Here is a 24848-nt window from a genome sequence, read left to right as displayed (position 1 = left end):
AAGCACTGACTGACAGTGACACCATGAGATACTCAACCGTACACCACCATTATCAGGGACATATCAGCAATCCTACCAACAACAGCCTGAACGTGATGTTCTTTGAAGCAGCTGCAGAAAGCAGCTCGTTGTACACCGACAAACAAAAACTTCTTCAGTGTCAGCCTGTCGGAACTGATCCAGTTTATAGTTTCACTTTAACCACTTAAAGGGGTAAAGTACAGTGATGTAAACTTTGGCACTTTACTGTTTGGGTGTGGCCTGCACACATGAATATGTTTTCATGTCGCCCAATCAGGCCTCTGACGGCTGAGAGACATGCAAACTGTCTGTTCAGTATCATTGGAGATGTGATTGGAGAGTGAGCTGAGCTGATAGCGGGAGCAGGAGAACACACATGATACACACACAAATACAAGTTCAGAGATCTTCCAGTTCAACCTAAAGATATTGGATGGGGTTGAGGTCAGGACTCTGGGCAGGCCAGTCTTCCACACCAAACTGGGAACACCATTTTTATATATATATATATATATATATATAGATATAGGGCTGGCTTTGTGCACAGGAGCATTGTCATGTTGAAACAGGAGAGGGCCACATACCTCTATATAATGTGTTTATGGTGTAAATTCATAGTATGCATCAGAGTAAACCTGTGTACTGTAGGTTACAAGCAAAGGTCTGTTTAGTCAACATGGCATCATGACTTTGCGTAAATATACATGCCAACTTTCTTAAGCCAAGTGGCGTGTATGTGTATGCCCGCTCTATACAGCGTAGACATACAAGCGGATAGCTGAAAAAGCGTACAGATAGCGTGTTATCGCAAGAAGAACGTGTTATCGTGAGAAGAAAGCTACAGTTGGGTTTAGGAAAAGAAGAAAGCTACGGTTGGGTTTAGGAAAAGAAGAAAGCGACGGTTGGGTTTAGGAAAAGAAGAAAGCGACGGTTGAGTTTAGGAAAAGTCACACATGGTCACACGCGGGACACGATCCCCGGTCTCCTGGGTGAAAGTCCTGTATCTGACCCATCCTCCACCCCGGTCAGCCTCCTTATGCGGATTTTTGACCTTTCATACTACTCGCTACGGCGTAAATTACACTCCAATGCAAGGTAATGTAAGTCAATGGAAGCCAAACGGTGTTGATCAACACGCTAAAAAACAAGTATGCGTCTTTATAACACGGCAATAATGGCATACGAATCTGCGTGTCATACATACGCCACTTCATGAGATCAGTCTGGTTTACTTATCTGTTGTGCAGCTTTTGATTGACCTTTCAGTCTCAATTTTTAAGCCGACACGGACAGACAACAAGAATTCTAACCTAATACATACACTGAATTGGTATTTTGTTTCACATCATTCAGGTCTATTTAAACTGATGAACAAATGGGATCTGTGGGCAGCGATGCAGAGTCCTTAAAGCCAGATAAGGTAACTTTTGCTAAACAGTGGCCACAGGTAATGTAGTATTTATTTTAAAGTTAGCATAGTTTTAAAGTGTTAAAAAACACACATCGAAGAAGCAAAGGTTAAAGGGACAATTTTCAACCATTTCTCTATCTATCTGGGTTAGGGATATGGTGTGAAGAAGCCTGCAGTTCTATCCAGTGTCCTCTGTGTCTCTGGAGATCAGCTGCAAAATCTGCTCTACTTCCGGCCACCGGTGACCTGATTGGTGCAAGAAGAACTAGAGAGGGCTAATCAGCACTGCTCAGAGTAGAACACACACACACACACACACACACACACACACAATAATGTGACTATTTCTTCTCTTTACTTATATTTATTGTTTATCTTTAGAGTGTCTTGTACTTTTCCCTATCCCTCGCTGCTGCATCAGCGTGAATTTCCCCATTGATGCATTAATAAAGGATTCTGAATCTTGAATAGTTTAGCTTTGGTAGCTGGGGGGGTGCAATGCCATTCCCAAACTTCCCTTTCTCTTTTCTTTTGCTAAAGAAGAGACCGTTTCCCTCAGCAGAGGATGTTATGGACGACATTAGTTTGACAGTGTTTGGACTGACTCAGATATTCAGCCAAAGAGGCAGAGCCTCCAGAACCTGAGCTGCCGAGAGCAAACACGGACTGCTGGCGCTTTGGCTCTTCGATGCCAACAGAAATGGAATCCTCCTGCTCCAGTGAATGTCAGTATGTGCACTTTTTACTGGCTGCTGTCGCCGACCACAGCCCTGTGAGAGCCCGTACGTAAGTAACACTGTTTATTTATTTATTCATGTGTACTACTGCAGGGAAGTTTAAGTCTTCACTTCGACAGTGTGCTGGAGACCTTCTTCAAGGTCCCGAAAAGCTAAACTGGAAGACAACCAAGACCAACAGGGCGATTTTGGATTTAGTTTAGAGTGGGTTGGTGAAGGGACAGAGGGTGGACAGCTTCCCTTTGAACACTAAGGGATTTCTACTCCTGCAGCATCCAGAGCGTCCTGACAGAGAACATCACTGCCGGTCTGCCTGGTATGGATCAGCACCAAACAGGACCACAAGGCCCTGCCTAATGGCGCTGACACACCTAACTGATTATCGGCCGTTAGACAGTCTGGCGAGGTCAGTGACGCGAATCTGTTCGGTGTGTCCCATGCCGTCGTCAGTCTGGGGGGCATTCATTTTGGCCGACCTGACATGTTCAGTCGGGACTCCCCCGGAAATGGGAAGCGGAATGAGCGTGACTACAGTCTCTCAAAATCTGATGAAAATCTTTTACTCTGACCTTTGTTGAGCTTAAATGAAAACCGATTCAGCAACTGCACGGCCTATTTCTCGCTTAAAATGTCGAGAAGTCTGGTTGGTGTGTAGACACCTAAAGGATATGTACACCAGGCGCTGCAAGAAAAAAAGATCCAAACCACCTGGGTAACAGCCTTTTTCTTCCTGGTACTGGATACACCAGGCCAGCACCAAGAGGTTTAGTAGGAGCTTCTTCCCTCAGCTCACTAGGATCCTAAATGACTAAAAGACTTTGAAAGACACTGTTTAAAAGGAACTGACAGGATTACATTTCACTGAAATTGTATTTTATATAATGTGACAAATAAATGAACTAAAAAGGTGTTTGGGGAGCACGCTTGCATATGTAAGATCAGTTGTATAAAGTATTGTGTGTCTCCAGAGGGAGCTGTGTAAAGTCGGCTGAGTCAGTTGGGGCTGAGGAGAGAGAGCTCACCGTTCCTCCTCTCTGCTGCAGGACAGAGGTTTCCAGGCTACATTAGCCACTATTAGCATAACACCCCCGCATCTCCAATGGAGGTGTTGACGGTTGAGTTGCCTCGTGGCAATTTAGGCACTAGGTTTTGACAAGGAAGAATAATGTATAAAAAAAGACGATATCTCTGAGTTTACATTGATTTTGTTTTAAACTGCCCATCTCAAGACTGATGCTGTTATCGGAGTACAATGCTAAATCTGTGGATTACTCTTTTGTCTTTTAAGGAGGATTCTAGGACACAAATGAAAGCTCCAAAGCAGCTAATAGAGAGTATTTGATTGGTAATCCTGGTCAGTGTGTTGGAACAGATGTTTATTTGGCCATCTGCAACAGAGATTTGAAGTGCTTTGTGATACACAGGATGTTTCCTCCACAGATTCATCATGTGACTTTGGACAACATCCTGGTGACTTCTGATAGTACGCCGTTTTTAATCACACAGCACACAGTGTCTGACGGGACACATCCTATCTGAAGTGAGTAACAGCAAAGGCATTTAAATGCTCATTAGAAAGATTCTCTTATTTATTAAATAATGGTTGTACATGGTCATTGGATGGTGACAAAGGCAAATGTAAGACATGAGGTGAATTCCAATTTCAGAGGCACATAAGAACAGCATCATTGGCAAAGAACTTTACATAACAAGAGGGAACTTTACATAACAAGCTGCACTGGGAATCTTCACACACACCACTTATTTTAATGAAATGAAGGACTTATGTTCCTTCAAATCCTGTAATAACATCAGCAAACACACACGGTGGGTGTGGGTCTCTTCTGGTGCAGCCCCACTTTATGATCAACATGAAGACATGGGTGGATCTTTTACGTCCAGTGCATCTGCCTAATACAGCTATTAAAAAGGTAAATGTTAGTCCAGTTATGATTCGATTTGACATTTAAGCTACCTAACCTATCACATGTTATATATTATTATTAACACATTGTCATAGCGTTCATTCAGAAATACAACACTTTTTAAGGAATGGGCTGACTAGATTCTAAGATAGTGGCTGGTAATTTGTGATCATTGTAAGACACACGTAAGAGCCTATTTTGACTTGACCAATTAAGAAGGCAATTCTGTTTTTCAGTCAGCTGGATTTGGCACATATAAAGAGCACAGTGTGAATGTCATGTCCAGGACTCCTCTCGCAGGGTTTAAGATGCAAGTCACAAGTCTTGGTTTACAGCTGTATTAGCCACATAGAAAAAATTATGAAACAAAGTGTGGAATGTTAAATCAGACCCCATTGATGTACAGTTAATGTATAATAAATTTAGCTCATAAAGATGACATATTTCATTTAAATAAAAAACAAACCGTTTACCAACAGTAATGCCAGGACTAAGAGGCTCCTTTCGCTCTCAGTTTGGACAGCAGCATCTCATTCTTCCGACACTCCTAGTGACAAGACAAAAACACATTCATCATTACTGTACATCATCATCATCATCATCATCATTATCATCATCATCATCATCATCTGCCATGTATGGGGCTTTATCTCAGCTTAACAAATAAAGGATGCCTTTAAAATAATGTGATATTTGCTCACTAATAAATTCTAAAAATTCTAAAATCTATTTTTTTTTTACAGTTGATTGGGATGTCCCAAGTTGATTGGGACATCCCAATCAACTTTATGATCATTTTGGAGGCTGCAGTTTGGGCTGTAATGAGATGTTTTCATAATACCTCTAGCCCATTTATATCAATGAGGTTACCAATAAGCTAAACAATATATAACAGCTATACAATTGTTAACTGACTGGTTGCACTCTTCTTTCATTATAAAAGTTCTTGCCAGTTGAAAACAGTCCCTCCCTGTTAACAGCAACACCTCTCATGTCCTTCATCTGTAACTAATGAAGCACAAGCTGATACATTGTTTTCCCGGGTGCATTCACGTCCCATGTTACTAACTTTGCTTCTTTCCTGGAGTCCTTGTGCTTTCTCGCTTCACCGATTTCCTCAGATTGCGGTGGCACCTGGATCGTGTCTGCAGCTGCTGCTGTGGTCTTGCTCGACGCCTTGCTACGCCCTGCACTGCTGCTGCTATTATTGTTAAGTCATATTCTATTATCCTTATAGTTACTATAAATGCCACTGTTCATGACAATCCATTATATCCACTGCTATAATTATTGAGTCATATATCTGTACTTCTATTTCTATCTCTCTCTCTCTCGCTCGCTCTCTCTTGACACTAAAACTAAAATTGAATTTTATTTGTCTCACCTCTTTAAAGTCCTTGACAGTTTTGAAGTACAGCCTCTGCTTGTCGAGCAGCTCCAGGTACTCATCGTTCAGCTGGTCCCTCCTCATTTTGTTTTCCTGCTTCTTCTTCTCCATCTGGGAAAGCAGATGAGCAGGAAGCGTGCGTCACATAAATGCTGCGGCGGCGGCGGCAGCTTGTGTTGAAACGGTGGAAAGCCTGTTACAACTCGGCCTGGATCATCGTGATTTGTTATGCTGCGTCACCCGTCTCATCGTGCGATGGCTCGTTTTCTCGCTCTGTGCTGTTCGGCAATGTCGTCACGTTCCCACATCTCAGCATTTAACGTGGTAAGTATAGTGTTATCATAACCATAGACATAATAGCCAGTTTATAAAATAAACCCCAAGTTGTAGCAAGCGGAATTCTCCTTTAAGAGAGTTATACCTTGATGCGACTCTGTTTGATTCCCTCCACTATTTGCTCCATCTGTCTGAGGAACTGCTCCTTGGCTGCTGAAGACGACATGGCCCTGGACAACAGTACAGCAGCTTATAGAGCGTATTCAATAAAAACCCAGCTAACAAACCACAGACAGTCTCTATGACACAATCACATCAAATACATACAACACACAAGTGCAGTTATACTTACTGTTGGAAGTTGTCGTGAATGGAATTCAGCAGATTCACCTACAGAAATGAAAGCACATTTTGTTCTTATTAGTATTAAGAACACATATTTCTCTGATCATGACTTTCACTTTTTATTTTTCAACTATATCAATACTCAAACTGGACAGATAAAATACTAAAATTAGAGGCACATCTAAATTCAAACAGAACTTGGTAATATATTGGAAATTATTTTCTGTGATGCAAACAACTGACCGCTGTGGTTCCTTACCTCCTTCTCCAGATACACCTTCTTGTCGTCTAACGTGTTATACAGTGTGAAGAACTGCTTGGTCTCTTTATGTGTTGCAGAAACTGAAAGGCAAAAACAAATTGGCAGAGATCGAATCACTTTGTTTCGGTTTTTTGGCAGACATTTAGCACGAACCCTGGTTTGACCAGATTTTGAGGAGGAACCCACCTTGGCTGTAGAGTTCAATGAATCTCTTTTGGTACTGGGTCAGCTCGGCTCGGCTCGGCACCTCATCGATCTTCCTCTGCAGGATGGCAATCTCACGGTTCTTCCGAGCCTGAAAAGAGTGAAGGAAGGTCCTGAGTGATTCAGCTCATAGGAGGAGAGGGTTTTAAAATTCCAATGCTTATTTCATGTGCCACACATGTATAACATTGATCAAGGTACTGAAATAATCTGGAGAGCCTTCAATTCAATAGAGTTTTCACTGCAGACTTTTGTTAATAATAGTCTGTTTAAGCCTAACCAGTGGCGGAGGAAGTATCCTTAGCAGCAAAAATGACTTAAAAAAAACAACCTAACAATAAATGTGGATTAATCCGCTGCAAAAAATAGTCCCCAAGACATGTAAAAATGTGTAGAAATATAAAAAATATGCCAACGTTATGCTTAACTATTTGATTAACTACTTTTTATACTGCTGGGTTGTAAATCTATGCCCCATATCATGTTAATTATTTTGCATAATAATAACTGGATTATATAACACACACACACACACACACACACACACACACACACACACACACACACACACACACACACACACACACACACACACACACACACACACACACACACACACACACACACACACACACACACACACACACACACACACACAGCTTGGACCAGGGATCAACCCTCCCTCCCTCCCCCTTAATCAGCAGTGTTACCTGCCTTGAGGCAGCAGTGCTATCCACTGAGCCAGCGTGCCAAAATACAAGCAGAGAACAATAATAACAACCAGCGAGGCTAATCTGCACATCTAGAAACAAACCAGTAAAAGACACCATGAATAGGCTGTGTATTTGTTGGATTATTTTCAGTACTCTCAATTTGTCTCATTGTTATCTGTATCTGCTGCTGTGACATCATTCCAGAGAGATCACTCCATTTCCATCTAATCTTGTGTTATGTTGTGTGAAGTAGTTACCATGAGCAGACGGATCTTCTGTAGTTTCTCTCTGTCTGAGTTGTACTGTTTGTCTATCAGCTGGTTCCTCTCCTAAGAAAAGAATAGGAGGAGGAGGAGGAGAAAAAGTGCATTGTAAGCAAACTGTGAGGAAGATGGGTTTATTAAGGAAGGCAGTCTTCATGAATGTTTATACTGTTGTATTTTATAGTGTATAAGACAAATGCTAAAATACATCAACATGTGTGTTGGATAGTGAATATAGAATATAATTCTAACTAGATATGTACCTCCTCCTCCTCTGTATCCTGTCCTGATGACGCCTTCAACTCCTCGATGTTCTGCTGCAGACGGGCCATCTCTTCCTGGACACACATTGAAGAGAAAATTAGTACTAATTCACTGTTGGGCAGGATGTATGTTGTATGTATGATGTGTGTTTTGTATGTCTGTACTAAACACCCAGCAGCATCAACTGAATGTAGAATCCCAGTGTGTGTGTGTGTGTGTGTGGATGTACTCACTCTGCAGTGTGTGCGGAACTCCTGCTCCTGCTGCTTAAGGTTCTCGTTCATTGTCACCAGAGCCCTCAGCTTCTCCAGCAAGCTGTTCAACACAACACAACTTTATTAGATGGACTGTCCCATCACTCAAAGATCATGTAAGTGTCCATGAGCAAGATGGTGAATGTCTCACAGGGCAGAACTCTGGGCCTAAACTGCAGAAACACAATTGCTGAGGAGACGGAATTAGGGGTGTAAGAAAAAAAATCAATACACTTAAGTATCGCAATATTTTATTTTGCAATACTGTATAGATTTTCAAAAAGACAATATCGATTTTTTTTTTTTACGTTCAAAATATTCATGTAAGTGGTTCATGACAGTGGTTCATGTTTATGTTGTGTTTAAACCCCCTACTGCTAGATGGCTATGCTGAGACCCACCACTAGTGTCCTTGTCTAACAGTGCCTAGCAGTGCCTGACTTTTTGCTAGAAGCTAACAATGTAGCTGTGGCTGAACTTTGGCCTACTTTAGAATTTAAACATTAGCTCACTAAGAACCTGTGAACTACAATCCCAAACTGGTAGTTTACTGTACTGAATTGTTTACCTAAAGTAAACTTCTTTGACTTTTATGAACATCATGTCTTTTTTTAAAAAGGTCCCATGACATGGTGCTCTTTGGATGGTTGTATATAGACCTTAGTGGTTCCCTAATACTGTATCTAAAGTCTCTTTTATATAGACCTTAGTGGTCCCCTAATACTGTATCTGAAGGCTCTTTTATATAGGCCTTAGCGGTCCCCTAATACTGTATCTGAAGTCTCTTTTAATAGACCTTAGTGGTCCCATAATACTGTATCTGAAGTCTCTTTTATATAGACCTTAGTGGTCCCCTAATACTGTATCTGAAGTCTCTTTTATATAGGCCTTAGTGGTCCCCTAATATTGTATCTGAAGTCTCTTTTATATAGGCCTTAGTGGTCCCCTAATACTGTATCTGAAGTCTCTTTTATATAGACCTTAGTGGTCCCCTAATACTGTATCTGAAGTCTCTTTTATATAGACCTCAGTGGTCCCCTAATACTGTATCTGAAGTCTCTTTTATATAGACCTTAGTGGTCCCCTAATACTGTATCTGAAGTCTCTCAAAGCAGAGAAAGGGGAGATAACCTTTCTCCTTATGACCTCATAAGGAGAAGATTTCTGATTGGCTCATCTGAGCTTTCATTTTTCTCAAAGGCAGAGCAGTATACCCAGGGCACGGTTTACACCTATCACCATTTCTAGCCACTGGGGGACCATAGACAGGCTGGGGGAACACATTTTAATGTTAAAAAACCTCATAAAGTGACATTTTCATGCCATGGGACCTTTAGATATTAGTTTTTCTAAAATCATACTTTAAAAAAATCCCAATACACACACACAGTATTGAAATATATTGCAATATATTGAATCGTGACCCATGTATCGTGATACGTATCGTATTGCCAGATTCTTGCTGATACACAGCCCTAGATGGAATGAGCTACAGATTATTATTTTTTTATACAGATTTTTGATTGTAATCAAAGAGGTTATTACATTAAAAAGCTTTTATTCGTATGTTTTGCATTAAACATTTTCTGGCTTTTTTGCAACCGTCCTTAATAAAAACACATTCCTGGGTTCTTCTAGTAGCTAAAGCACAATTACTGTTAATCACAGGTTTGTGTAAGGACCATCTGATCTATATCAGACTGTATTAAAAGTCACTTCCAAACCCCAATTCCAATGAAGTTGGGACGTTGTGTAAAATGTAGATGGACTGTCCCATCACTCAAAGATCATGTAAGTGTCCATGAGCAAGATGGTGAATGTCTCACAGGGCAGAACTCTGGGCCTAAACTGCAGAAACACAATTGCTGAGGAGACGGAATTAGGGGTGTAAGAAAAAAAATCAATACACTTAAGTATCGCAATATTTTATTTTGCAATACTGTATAGATTTTCAAAAAGACAATATCGATTTTTTTTTTTTACGTTCAAAATATTCATGTAAGTGGTTCATGACAGTGGTTCATGTTTATGTTGTGTTTAAACCCCCTACCGCTAGATGGCTATGTTGTGTAAAATGTAAATAAAAAACAGAATACAATGATTTGCAAATCCTTTTCAACCTATATTCAACAGAATACACTACAAAAACAAGATATTTAATGTTCAAACTGATAAACTTTGTTTTATTGCAAATATATGCTCTTTTTGAATTTGATGTCTGCAATACGTTCCAAAAAAGCTGCAACAGGGCCATGTTTACCTCTGTGTTACATCACCTTTCCTTTAAACAATCAATAAGTGTTTGGGAACTGAGGACACTGATTGTTGAAGCTGTGTAGGTGGAATTCTTTCCCATTCTTGATTGAAGTATGACTTCAGTTGCTCAACAGTCCGAGGTCTCTGTTGTTGTATTTTGCGCTTCATACTGTCCACACATTTTCAATAGGAGACAGGTCTGGACTGCAGGCAGGCCAGTCTAGTACCCACACTCTTTTACTACGAAGCCATGCTGTTGTAACATGTGCAGAAGGAGTCTTAGCATTGTTTTGGTGAAATTAGCAGGGACGTCCCTGAAAAAGACGTTGCTTGGAGTACAGCATATGTTGCTCCAAAACCTGTACCTTTAAGCATTAATGGTGCCTTCACAGATGTGCAAGTTACCCATGCCATGGGCACAAATGGCGCCTCGACTCTACTCGCCTTTTTTGGTTTTCCATTATGAAAAAAAGTCCCTGGTACCTGCCAACAGGTACTTTTGTTCTTTTTTTGTTAGTATCACCTCCGTCGAGGTTCCAAGCGAGCTGAGGCGATACCAAAACTACTGATTGGTTGGAGAGAATTGTCACTAATCACTGCGTCATCATTGCTAGCGACAGACATTCCTCAAATTTCCCAGTCTTTTGTTGCTCCTGCTTCCTCCCAGCTTCTTTGGAACTTGTTTCAGGAGTCACATTCAAAATGAGTGAATATTTGCAAAAAAACAAAGTTTATCAGTTTGAACATTAAATATCTTGTCTCTGTAGTGTATACTATAGGTTGAAAATGATTTGCAAATCATTGTATTCTGTTTTTATTTACATTTTACAAAATGTGCCAACTTCATTAGAATTGGGGTTTGTATATATCAGCTTGAGGGAATGTCATACCTGCCGTCATTTGTTGCGTTTCTCAGACCAAGGTCCTCCACAACACTGCAGGGCCTGCAGTCTGTAGGTATCCACTTCACTATGGCATTTGTTAGCTTCTTTTGCCTTTGTTTATCTATACTTCTCCCACACGCTGCATCTAACGTAGTCTGCAGACACGCCACGCTTTGTTTCGTTGAATGATTTGCTGGTATCAACGGTGTGTATTGCATTTAGGTGATATTTCAGAATGGAAGTACTCCGGTGATAAGAAAATTTAACTTTGCAGTGGTTACAAATAACTTTGATTCTGTCGACTGCGCCGTCTGGAAGAACTTTAAAATGAAAATGGCCACGTAAAGGTTCCGTACCCTTCTCCATGTTTGTTGGTTTGTTTATCTGCAAATTCTTTTCTTTTCCGGTTCCTGTAAGCACGGCAACAGTCAGCAACAGAGTTTTACAAAATAAAAGCCTGTGAGCAACAGACTTTTACAATAATAAAAGAAATAATAAAAACTGTGTTAATGCGTGATAAAATAATTGTCGGCGTTAATTAATGAGTTAACGCAATAACGCGTTAACTTGCCCAGCCCCAATAAATAAATAAATATATATATATAATTTCTTAATTCACGATGTTCCAGGTTCTTCAAGTAATCAAAAGACAAGCAGGCCGCTATTGGAGTTGAAGGAGGAACTATTCATTGAGGACTGACACAAATCACAGAGGGAGGGTCATTGTGTCATGAGGATTAAATCACACGGGGAAGTCAAGAGATAATTACTCTCCACCACTTACCTGCTGTCAGCCTGCTCCTCTATCTCGCCTAAAGACTTCAGCTCCTTCAACAGTTTCTCAGAGTGCTCTGTAGCCTGGGAAAATACACAAAGGCCTGTTGGAAGAAACTTTTGGAAAAAACTTGTCCCCTTTTTCTATCTTAAAAAAATGTTTCTTGATCTTTGCTTATTCTTTGTTTTGTTTTTTAAACCACACACATCTCAGATTTTTAAATAAAAATCTATAATGAAGGTCTTATTGTGATGTGATCAATGCTACTGTATTTTGTAATGCCAGAAGGTAATGTCAGCCATCAAATCACCCTGAAATTCTCTTCATGTGTGTTGTTTGAGGAGATTGTTTTGATGGCAGCAGAGGGGATGTGACCTCTGATGGTATTTGCTACCAGGCGTATCTCAAAATACAAAATCAATAATAAAACGCTGGTACCACAATGTCCAACAAACAATTCAATGACATTTAGTGCTTCTAAAGCATCTAACAATAATATTGCACGTATCAATTGTTCCATGTGTCTGCCGATATCATACTAGCAAACAGATGCTTGCAAGTATTTTAGCCTTGACTCACCTCAATCAGATTTCTTTTGGCATCGTCACAGCCAGTTTTCATCTCTGCATGCTTGGCTTGTAGCTGTCAGACAAAATAAATCCTTGTTACTTGATAGTTATGTCACCTTCCTGGGTCATTGCTGTAAATCAATGTACGCTTCACTTTACAATCATTTAACGGTTTGAGCAATAAAGACAGTTTGGCGTTTTGAAGTGGGGTTGTATGAGGTACTCCTCCAGAGTCAGTGTATTAGCTACATGTACAGTAGATGGCGGTCGGCACGTCCCCAGTGTGGAGAAGCAGGCAGGAGTACCGACACAAGCTGAGCAATGTATATTTAAATATATATAATATATAAATTTGACATGTTGGTTTCTGAGAATACTGTATAGGTTTAACACTTGAGGATTACAGTGGCTCTGGTTGTACCAAGTGTTTAACACAGCGTGGTGTGACTCAAAATCGGCCTTTGGGGGGTGGGGTGGGGGAGACTACTACATACAACAGCAAGCATGCTCAGTTTGCGTAGAGTTAAGGCAATGAGTGTTACCTTATTTGAAAGAAATCTGTTTTTCTGACAATTTGATAAACACAAATGCCTATAATGTTTGAGTAAATGAAGCCCCAATTAAAAAAATAATATTAATACTACCGTTAAAATCATTGAGAGTCTGGGACAGCCCCACTCTGGACTGTAAAACTGATACCCCGTTTACACGGTACATGGTTATCTTGAAAAATTGAGTTGAGATTTCCCTTCGTTTGTGCCCTTCGTTTACATGCAAACGGAGAATTCGCCTCTGAAAACGATTCTTTCTAAAAACTCCGGCCAGAGTGGAGATTTTGGAAAACTTTGTTTGCACGTTTGCATGTAAACAGAGACAAACTGAGGTTTAGGCAGTTTAGGAAGTGAGGAAAAGAAGACAGAGGAAGTGATTGGTTGCTGTTGTTGCTATTTTCAGGATTCTGATTGGCTAACGTGGGCTTGAGCTTCTTACACTGCTACCTACAGGTCTGGCATGCTGTTGACGGCATATATACAAGGGTACATGTAAACGAACACTTTTCTGAAAACTGACAGCTGTGCACCATGTTATTTTTGAAAACGGAGAGGTTGAAATGTCCGTTTATGAAAATAACCGGCCACGTTTAAACTTAGCATTTGATTAGTGCTCCTATTCAAGATTATGTTATCCTTGTTCAACAGTTGTTGGGTAAATTGCTGATAAACACACTTAGAGAAGATTCTTATCATTTTAGCACCGGTTGTCCTTTGGGGCCGACTAAAACCTCTTGGCGGGGGTGCCAAAAATTCCTATATGCAGGAAAAAGCCCCTGGGTGTGAGTGGAGTGGACAGTGGGCTGCAGTGACTGCTGACCTCCTCCAGTTGTTTAGTCTTCTGCTGGATCAGTTTGTTGAGTGAGGCCACTGCCCGGCGGTGTTGCTGCAGCGGGCCGTAGCGCTCCGAGCGCTCCTCTGCCGAGAGCTCCGACTGCTGCAGGGACATATGGGAGATACATTTTTATTAGAACAAGAGCATGCTAAAGCATGAAGGTTTTTAAGTGCTGGGCCACCCCAGGCTGCTTGAATAGGTGAGCTGTGTTTTGTAAATGCCTCTACAAATGTCTGAAGCAGTAACCTATAGATATTGGATTTATACCTCTCCATGTTACATTTCACTTCACCTGTTGCAACCAAAAAGACATAAAATTAAGAAAAACATAAGCTCTTAAAAAGACGTGAATAAGTGACTGAACGACACAAGTGTGGGATTTACGTTATGCTTTATATTTCTTATGTTTCATCTTTAGGACAGAAAAGGCTTTTCGGATGAGGAATCTCTTCTCTTTGGTTTATTATTATCTTAATTTCACAACAGCAGTGTGAAAGCAGTGTCTTCAAAGGTCTTTTTTCAAAAAACAGGCATTGGAAAAGCTTATAATAAGGGTCATCTTACCGAGCTAATCGGTACATCATCGTTATCACTGATTGTTGCTCACCTTCTCAGCGTACTCAGATGCAATCTGTTTGATCTCCTCAGACTGCAGTCCCACTATCTGACCCACTGCACTTGCTGTCAGCTTCCCCTACGCATGGACAATAGAGACAAAATAATTGCACAATTCACATAGGGTTTAGCCATTTAGTTATTTTGTTAACAGTAAATGCAGTGGTACAAAAAGTTCAGTTACAAAATCACAAAACTTGAGTTAAAAGAACAGAGCCTTGACGGTTTATGGAACAAAATAACAATATTGTAGACAGAGCAATGCTAGGGAAATAAGTCATGAAAAAGGAACTAAGGGTTATTCATATTATTGTAGGGAGAAAGAGCTTCATGAGGTGGTGGGAGTGGTGATTCACAGATGAAAAAGAAAGAGAACGAGACAGAAAACAGGCTTTGCCCACCTCTTCATTTGCCATGGCAGCCATGCTGGTCATCAGGGTTTTGATTCGCATCTAAAAAGAAAAAAAAAACAAGCACAATTCCACCACATATTAAGGTGGGGAGTTCAGAGTCCATGAAACAGTGGCACCTAGACTGTGGAATGCTTTGCCTCAGGATTTGAGAGCAGCAGCTGTTGATATTTTTAAAAAGCAGCAAAAGATACATCTTTTTAGTCCTTCCTTCCCTTTCTTCACTTTCCTTCCTTCCTTCCTTCTTTCCTACAGGACAGTTTCTATCAACTGGTCTTCTCACAGACTTATAATAAAAATAAACAAATTAGTCATTTGTAGAGTTACACATACTGTATATACTGAGTAATAAACCACGGTATGGGATTATTTGTACATTCATGATAAGCAACTACTCATTCTTAAGATTATTAACTCTTTAGTTACTTTACAAATTCTCATTACTCTGACTCCTCATTTCCACAGCATGCGTAACGGCTGTGGACCGGCTCCGCTGCGTGCTCCGCCGTCCGGCAATACCCACCAGGTCCGGATTTGTTGCGGCACAGCTGCGGCCATGACTGACAGCTGAAGTTACGAGGACCCACGCGATCTCGCGAATTCACGTAGAATAGAACCACAAAACCAACAGCAGTTAGTTTCCATCCAGAGGAGTAGAGGGGAAACCGCTCTGTGCTGCGTTTTCAAGGTGTAGTGCAGGGAAATATGATCCACCGTGAGCACGGTGTATTTTATTTTGAAAATTAACAGGATATTTATTTTGTTTCTGTACTCGACTTCCTGTCCTGCACTATCTGCCGTGTGCTGAATTGCTGCGGAGCTCTCCGCCGTCCGGCAAAAATAGGAGCTCTGCGTATCTGCTGCGGACCGCCGGAGCTGGGACGGAGTCGGAACACAGCTGTTCTGCAACCGGTGGAAATACACACGCTGACTTTAATGGAAACCTAATGACTCCGCCGCCGTTCCGCATCTAGTGGAAATCCCCGGTAAAATATGACCACATATGCCCAACGTTAATGTTTTGCATGACAAGAAGTAAGACACTTACATTTTAACTGCAATCAATATTTTCAATTCATAATATATTCAATTTGTAATTTCACTGCTTGTAGGTGTCTTTCTCCTCCCACCCTATGCTTTTTGCTGCTACTTTCTTCTGCCTTCCGTGTTTATTGCACTCACTGTATAAAGTGCTCACCTCCTCCGCTGCCTGCAGGTCTTCTTCCTCGGACACTTCTGCCATTCCAGGGGGCGCTGCCTGAGAGCCAGTGGCCAGCGAAGCCTTCCTCTCGTCAACCTAGAGGAGGGACACAGGATGCAGAAGCTAAAGAAGAGAAGCAGGAAATGACTACAAAGCAGCAAACCACACTTCAAACTTCTACTCTTGGCATTACTGTGTTCAAAGAGTTCTCCACTGATTTGGCATTGCACTCCTTTAACACTGTGGGACTCACAGTGGACACTAAAACAATGCGCCTATATCACCCACAATGCAACATGACCACTGACCAGTCACACACTTCTGTCTCCATCACCTCGCATATCTACTTTCCCTTAGAGACCCATTTTTGTCTTTTTTTAGGGGGGCAGGATTTCAGGGGGAGACAACAGGTCAACAGTAGAAGTCACATAGAAGTGGTATACATCATCTGAAAGCTGTGAACCTGAAGATTAATTTGAGATGCAGCTCCGCACAGGTTTTTCTAGTCATAAATCTGTAAAAAACATTGTCATGTTGCATTGTGTTAGGCGCCTATTCAAATTTTGAAAGATTAGAATGTATGAGGGCTTATAACAGTATGCTGAAAGTTTATGATGGCCATACTCACGCTCAGTTATATCTCCTAAACAGTTGCAGCAATCTACAGTATTGGTTGATACCATTTGATACACAGATGTGACCTGTGTGACATTTGAAACCAATTGGACTCATCGAACACACAACAGTCTCAGCTTTCCAGACATATTCAATTAATGCAACACCAAGACCCAGCATGCAGAAATGTTAAAATACCCCATTTTGAGAATAAGTGAAAATAGCACAGTTCTATTGCATGCAAAAAGATGCATGTTTTTTGCCCCAAACTGCACGAAGCATGAGGTGGGCATTTGTGTGAAGGGGAGACTCGTGGGTACCCATAGAACCCACTATCAGATATCTTGAGAGGTGAGAGGTCAAGGGAGCCCTTTGAAAATGGCCATGTCTGCTTTTGGAGCCTCTAGGTACAAACAGAGATGAGGAGTGGGCTACAGAGGTTTGGTAAGCTCACTTCTTTTTAACTCTTTTTGACATCAAACCTGTACTGCCCTACAAAGGCAAAAGACCTTAACTCGCCAGATTGTGAAACTGAGAAAAATGACTTTAAAGTTATCTAAATGTCCTGACAATTGGGTTATAGGTATAATATTGTAATTTTCACATTTTGTAGTGTATACCTGTATTAATCTATCTACAAAAAAAATTTGAACTCAAATTTGACCTTTGACTCTTTTTCGGAAGTTACTGTATTCTGCCTTAGCATTGCCCACAAAATGACAGTCGGTCGTACCAAGGCAAAACACCTTAACTTCTATTTTATAGCACAATGTTATGATAACAATGATAATTTTTACAAATGTAAGCAATATTAATCCTATTGGACTCACTATGGTAAAAATGTCTTCACATTCATCAACATCATATGAAAATGATATATCAAGTTTTTTTCTGTATTTCATACTACCACACAGCCAGTCGCACGATTGATTCACACACTCTGACAGACGTCAGAATTAAGCATGAGGTGTTTAGATGTTTTAATGCATATAAAACATGTTCTTCTGTTTGGATATGAGGCACTAATTTAGACTCACTGCAAGAATGAAGACGTGAACATAAAGATGCCGTCATTCACGTGCATATTAAGTAGCCACGTTGGTTTGTTTTGATCTTATAATACATTCATAGATGCTCTGCACAGAGGATGGTTAGTTTAGCCAGCAGTTAACTTCACAAGAATTTGTCCACATTTCAAGATTTGTGGCAAACTAAGATAAACAGATAGACCACCGACAGCTTTTGTTTTAGCTTGTTTGTCAAAATTCGCTATTTAGAGTAGAGTAGATGTAGCTGTGTTTGTGTAAACAGCGCGGTGGACGAGAGTGGACTGCGCCCAGACAGAGATTTAAATATATCGCTTCCTACATGTGTATGCCTGTAGACAGGTGAGTACAAAGAACCGTAACTGGCTTCTCTACGGCTTTTGAAGTTACGGTGAAGACAACACACAATTTTCTCCCCAAAACAATAAAATTGACTCAAGATATTTGTCCACATGATAAAGCAGATCTTTAATATTACAAAAATGACAATAACTCATTTTCGACCAAAATTGAGTTACGGTCTTTTCGCTTTGCACGGCAGTGTAGTCTCTTCCATCAATGGAGGACATATATCTAACTTACTCCATACAGCCCCCTTTTGGAGACACAAGAGGCTTTATACAACACATATGCAGCAGTGATCCCCCAACACCTGGAAACACACGCTGATGTGTACAATGTCGAATGAGTTCCCCTTTTGACAATGTCAAAGGCATAGGAGGAGTATACCGCAGTGTATCTTAACGTATAGGCCTGCTAAGTGATAAAAGGAAATGAAATGCTCTCTGCAAAACTCCTCAAGTGAAAGGTGACTGTTACTTTGTAAAAGACAAATCCTTGAACCACCTACCTTGTCTTGTTTGGACTGTTTGCTGAATCCATAACGTCTAGAGAGAGAGAGAGAAAAGAACCCACACATAACTAAGGTGTGAAAATAAAAGGAAGTATTTCCTTTTCCTTTTCAAATACACCATGCCACATTACAACATCAACACACCAAATGGCAGTTCAAAATGCATGAGGATAAACAGCCCGCTCCAGAAAGGGCTGTCAGATTTAATAAATACCAAAGTAGTAGATCAGAGAAGCACCACAGTTTGCATCCATCATGCCTAAAATACAGTACGTGAGAGCATTCTCAAACACAAAACACAGTGCTGTGAGTAGCTTGCAGAAAAAGTGAGCTCCTTACGTTAATACAGTACTTACAGGAGGAAATGGGACATTCTAGTACAGAGGTGGGGATGAATAGATGGATGAAAAAAACAATATGTCAGACATATAAATAAAAAAAATAAAAACCTAGACGTGTGGGTTAAAGACTACAACAACACTGGGTTCAGGTAAGCAAGAAGGCAGAGACAGAGAGAATGTATCCTTATGAGAAAGTAAAGGAACATGTTATATGTTTTTCACGAGACCTTAATGCTCAAATTTGATTTCTACTGGATTTATTTTTCGCAGAAACCATGAGCTGTATTACATTCAGAAATACTGATAGAAACAGTGACTTAAAGCCACATGTACACCTTAGCGCCACTCAGGATGCGACTGGTTTAAAAAGAATACAAACAACCCAGAGTGTTTTTTTCCCCCCTATACCAGAATAGATAGGTGATGTAGCCAAACCGTACTCCAGCACTGACACAGCACTGTGGAGACAGGTGCAATGTGAGACTACATAGAAACACACACCAGATGTGAAATCTCACCTGCCGTATTCCAGCAGAGTGGAGTGAACCCTTGACTCCTCGTCCAGAAGCTCTCCTGCATCCCTCTGCCTCCGGTACTTCCTCTGGGGTTTGTACACTTCCTGTAAAATGCCAGTGTTCATTTCGAGGAATAGGAATGAATATGCAGTATAAAACTAATCCTGATCAAAATAAACACATCAGGTTGTATTTATGGTTTTTAAAACACGCTGCAGTATGAACAGTTATCTCAATCATTAGTATGTGTTCATGTTATGTGATGCCTGATGATTTAGCAACTCACCAATACATCCAGAACGGCCCTCACAGCCTTGTCTTTCCTCTGGAGGAACTCTTCATCCTAGACCACGGGGATTTACAGCACAGGTCAACACCAGCTCTTATTTACAAGACAATTTACTGTATGTAAATACAGCCTAACAATCACGGTTAGAAATTCACTTCTTTTTTTCACCTGCCACCTGAAAAACGACATGAAATTACATTCTGCATATTTTGGCCTATGGAGTCAATCAGTATCTTGATCAATTATAGCATTTTTTGCTGTATAAAATATTTTTGTGACGCCCATCCATTTAATGAAGGGGACATATCGAAATGTATGGAAAACATGGCTGGGTATTGTTCTACCCTCGGGTAGGGGTATCTGAAAAACAAAAATCTTTTTGAGTAATTGGAAAGAGTTAAGCTGTACCACTGTTGACAATGTGGAAGTAAAAATGCATCTTGGTACAAAGCCTCTGTGTTTATATTTTATTATCTACATAAGTATAGGTGCATAACCCTCGGCTACACAAGTGACAAAAGACACTATGAAATCCGATTTGAGCGGCCAGAGCGTCCGGACTGAGACAAATCTGTAGAAATCTGATTGAAATCTTATTTCAAACCACCTCCAAATGTGGTTTGGATCCGATTTGCAAAAATCTAATTCCATGTGTTTTATGCTATATAAATATATATAATCTTGATATGCCAAAACATTTATTTGGGCTGGCAGTCTGAACAAGGCCTAAGTTGTCCATCATCTGGAGGTCATTCCACCAACCACCACAACCAAGTTCTGGCTCTGTGACTGAGTGCTACTGTATGGTTACCTCAGGAAGGCTGTGGGTCTTCTGGAACTGAGAAACGGAGTAGGCTCTCACATAGTCGCCCATCTCTTCCCTGGTCTCTATGGCTCGCTTCACTAGCCACTGGCAGGAGACACAACACACAGCTGATCAGATACGAGAGAATAAACTGGAAGTTCAAACTTCCAAACGCTAAACCATCCCTCACACTGGTCATTTGCACTGGATTTATTGGCAAAACAGCATGCAATGCAACACATTTATGAGCCGATACTCAAGTCCTACGCTAAGTTAAGGTGGAAATCACAGATCCAGATCACAAGCCAAAATCTTATCAGCTAATACAATTTTCATTCAAATTAGATAGACAGATGGGATAGTTCTGTCTGATGTGAGCAGAGGAAACAACTACTTTGAAGACCAATCACAGAAACCACATTAGATTACTTTGACTTTGTCATTATTACTATTTTTAAATGCTCTAAGTAAATGGCCATTTGATGCTGAATATTAATATATGAAGAGTCTGTGTCTCAGTTTCGGATGAATTCTCTCACTTGTATCACTGGGAAAATGTGGATAAAATCCAGCCCTTGGATTTGATGGGGCTCCAGGCGATGAGGACACTTCATCTTCGGTAGAACAGACACTATTTTCTCTGTCAGAGCTCTGCAGAGAGAAAGAAGCACTCATCACGGATGAACCAATATTTATATTTAAGTTGCTGAAGCTTTAAATGGTATTGTCTGGGTTTTTCAACTTGAACCCTAATTTTCTTTGTTTTTGGGTGCAAGTGACTGATTGAAATTCGTCCAGTATGGAGCGAGAACATTGTGACCAGTTTGCCGTGAACTGGGCTGCAATGTAATCCTATGGGGGCAAATATGCATCGTCAATTTCATCCACTAAAAGTGCTGTTTTTGTGGCGGACAGGTTCAGATTGTTATTATAAGTGTCTGACAACTTTAGGGAAATCACCCACCATTGGACCATGTCTAGCAACACTGTTTTAGATTGATGACCAAAGACTTCACCACACTTCAAGAACAATAAAAAACACTCACATTTTCTGGCCAATGGTTGAGTTTTCTTGGAAAAGAAGATCCACATCAATGTCAAAGTTACATGTAGTGATGCACCAGGTCATACCACCGACCACCTGAAGAGGAGAAAATGAGGAAACAAGCTGAGTGAGGTGGAGATTTAGGCTGCATCTCATAACCCTTATGTGATAGCTCCTCAACTCCTCGGTCCGAACCGGAACTTGTTCTGTCCCTCCTCGGTGAAGGCTGTCGCAAAGCTCTTATTTCTGCGTAGAGCCGAGCATTGAGGAGGGATCACAGAGGAGCCATGAGCGAGGGTACACGCTCATAACCCTTAAATTGGATCCCCGGCTCCTCCACATGCCTCCCTTCCTCGCGTCTTAGTCCCTCCCACCGAGGAGGCATGGGAGAGACGCGAGGAAATCATAGGAGGAGAGAGCGGAGTTAGCAACTCCTTCATCTGCTAGGCTTCCAGGAAGCCTGCTCTCGTGTATCCTCGCCTACATGTCCTCGATGACCCCTCCTCAATCCTCGGTGCAGAAATAAGAGCTTTGAGACGCCCTTCACCGAGGAGGGACAGAACAACTTCCGGTTCAGCTGGGGGCTGAGGAGCTATCATATAAGGGCTATGAGATGCAGCCAGAGAGAGCGGCCTTACCGGAAGCTGTCTAGCTGAAGGAGTTGCTCCGCCCAAACAGCTGACAAATTCATGTGATGCTTCAGAGGAAAGGACTTCTCATCCCTCTAAAACACATTTGCTCCCCATATCTCTCCCGTGCCTCTTTAAATTCACAGATCAGCAATACTTGTATCTTATCACCTCCCCTATTCGCATGAATCAGGGAGTTTCCCCAAGAACATGATGGGACCAGCACAGAGAGAGCACCAACAGGTTGTGTGTGTGTGTGTGTGTGTGTACCTTATCAAAAGGTGACAATCCTTTAATTCGTGCTCTGAAGTATCCGGCTGCCAGCAGGAGCTCCAGGATCTCGGCCAGCTTGACGCTCTGCTCCTCATCCTCTCGGGTTTCCACCTGGGAGCCAAACACACACATAATCATCTACCTCTTTAGAAAACTACTCTCCAGCCGGGCTGCTGAAGTGCTATCGAGCAAGACACTGCATCCCACACAGCTGCAGAGGGGTTGTTGTGTTACTCAGATCTCTGACCGTGATCTGCGTATCCAGGGTGTTGAGGAAAGGACAAGCAATTTGCGGTGACGGGCTACATCCCCTATTCCTTATTCCAGGCGTATGAGGTGCTGCCATCAGGCAGAAGAGATAGGCTGCCGTCCTTACAAACCAACCGGGCTCTCAAACAATTTATTCCTACCAGCATTACACTACTGAATAAGTTAGGGAAAATAACTTGATCCTTTCTGTGTGATAATACTGCACTTTGGTATAATATTAAAATGTCACTGATGATGTGGCACCTTACTATTGATAGCCCACTTTGATAGTGATACTGCACTTTACTATTTTATAATAGTAGATCAAGTAGAGATACTTGATGTTGTGTATTGTTGTTGTGTGAGGGTGAGGGAGGGTTTAGTGGTCCTGTTGTTGTCTGTCTGTCTGTCTGATGAGCTATGGTGCAAGATGAATTTCGTTAAGGATCAATAAATGTCTATCTATCTAGATAGCTAACGTAACGTTAATGTCTGAGGCAAGATCCAAAATCACAACGTTAGTGCGGTGGGGACGTTAGGCGTCTGCCATCATGAAGTGGTCGGAATTATTTTCTAGGACACTATTGTTTACGTTTAAACGCTCAAATGGAAGTGGTATTTTAATTCAACTGTTGTAAGCTAGCTAACGCTATAGCTTTTGCGACCGTCAACTTCATATACATATACGTTACATAGCTAGCACAGTAGCCTATGTTATAACGTGATGTCTTTTGGTAAACTCCACCTCTAGCTAACTAGCCTCCGAGGTATATACTGACATAATAACGTTATGCAGTTGGACAGTAAAAGCTTCGTATACTGTGGTGAAAAATGGATGGAAATGCTCTTTAACGTTACCTGAATAAGGTTGCCTTCCTGGTCATACTGGGCACCTATTTTCGAGCCAGTTCTCACTCTGTGGAAAACAGACGCAGCCGCCGCCATGATGAACTCAAGTGTTGCTGATGATGACAGATCACATGACCGTTAACATTATGACACTCAAGATATTTTCAATACGGCGACACACCGGTTGATATTATAGCTACATACATGGGCCAACGTTGCACACAAAAAGACACATTGTAACATTTAACATAGCTAACTGTATTGTATATTTACACCACAGTCTGTGTTTTAAACGCGTGGAATGTCACGAGCACAAACGTGTAGAGACAGCACAGCATGGACACGCAGTTAGCCAGCAGAGGGAGCACCGAGATTACAAAAAATTGTTTCAAACCACTGGCCTCAAGAAGAAATATATATATAAACCTTACATCAGTGGTTCTCAAACTTTTTTCCAATAATGTAGCCCTTTTGAATTGTTTCTGACCAGCGCTAATCGTTTTCGGTAGAAAAAAAAAGTATATAAAGAGGAACAGTACAGCGCTGTCAGCGCTAGATTTACTAAACAACAGCCTTACTGGAAAAAAACAAACATTTAAATGCTGATGAGAAAAGGAGACAAAAACTGTAAAAAATACAAAAAATTGGAAAATTATGGTAGAAAGAAGCAAGGAGGTAAGGCAAAAATGGGTCAAGATAGTATCAAAAACTTCAAAAAAAGTGACATACGAAAAAAAAAGCGAGAAACTTGTAAAAAGTAGGACAGTAGAAGGAAGGCAAGACTGGGTCCAAAGAAGGCGACACAAATGTCACAATTTTGGTAGAAAACAAAAAAGTCTACATAAAGAGGAGCAATGTTCTGGACAACAGCCTTGTAACTATAAAACATTTTGTTAACTCATGTACACCCCTGCAGTCCTCCAAAGTACCCCTAGGGGTACACGTACCCCCATTTGAGAAACACTGCCTTGCATGATATTACAAAAATAACGTTATAGAAGAAATACATTTTAGGATCAAACACAGATCTTAATCTTGCAACACAAATTTAAGTTGCTCGCTTTTGGAAGGCTCTAAGGCTCTAGGCTGCCCACCTCTGATATATCTCTAAACTTTTAACTTGACTTATCTTCACTGCCTTCTCCAAACTGACAGAACAACGTTTTTACATTTTGGGGGAA

The 24848-nt window shown here is 41.0% G+C and overlaps 1 protein-coding gene across 9 annotated transcripts; it reads right to left on the bottom strand.

Moving 5' to 3' along the window:
- Window positions 1-3736: 3736 nt before the first annotated feature.
- Window positions 3737-24780, bottom strand: ccdc93 (CCC complex scaffolding subunit CCDC93). Of its 9 annotated transcripts, none has more exons than XM_028591679.1 (26): window positions 23872-24063; window positions 23677-23780; window positions 22567-22680; window positions 21669-21763; window positions 21162-21273; window positions 20629-20727; window positions 19815-19871; window positions 19532-19632; window positions 19029-19046; window positions 18670-18706; window positions 16156-16254; window positions 14949-14999; window positions 14540-14626; window positions 13918-14034; window positions 12557-12619; window positions 11987-12060; window positions 8042-8123; window positions 7808-7882; window positions 7539-7610; window positions 6551-6659; window positions 6362-6444; window positions 6110-6147; window positions 5903-5987; window positions 5479-5592; window positions 4561-4641; window positions 3737-4429 (listed from the first exon to the last, which is right to left on the bottom strand). In XM_028591679.1, the coding sequence occupies exons 1-25, from the start codon at window positions 23915-23917 to the stop codon at window positions 4585-4587; spliced, it is 1989 nt and encodes a 662-aa protein (XP_028447480.1). In that variant the 5' UTR covers window positions 23918-24063; the 3' UTR covers window positions 3737-4429; window positions 4561-4584. The 9 variants fall into 9 exon arrangements, with proteins under 9 accessions (XP_028447480.1, XP_028447483.1, XP_028447481.1 ...); XM_028591682.1 differs by having other exon boundaries at window positions 3737-4089; XM_028591680.1 differs by having other exon boundaries at window positions 4568-4641.
- Window positions 24781-24848: the final 68 nt, after the last annotated feature.

This window comes from Perca flavescens, chromosome 11, assembly GCF_004354835.1.
Source record: "Perca flavescens isolate YP-PL-M2 chromosome 11, PFLA_1.0, whole genome shotgun sequence".
NCBI lineage: Eukaryota > Metazoa > Chordata > Actinopteri > Perciformes > Percidae > Perca > Perca flavescens.
The sequence above is the reverse complement of the archived record's forward strand: the minus strand, read 5'-3'. Positions and strand labels throughout refer to the sequence as shown.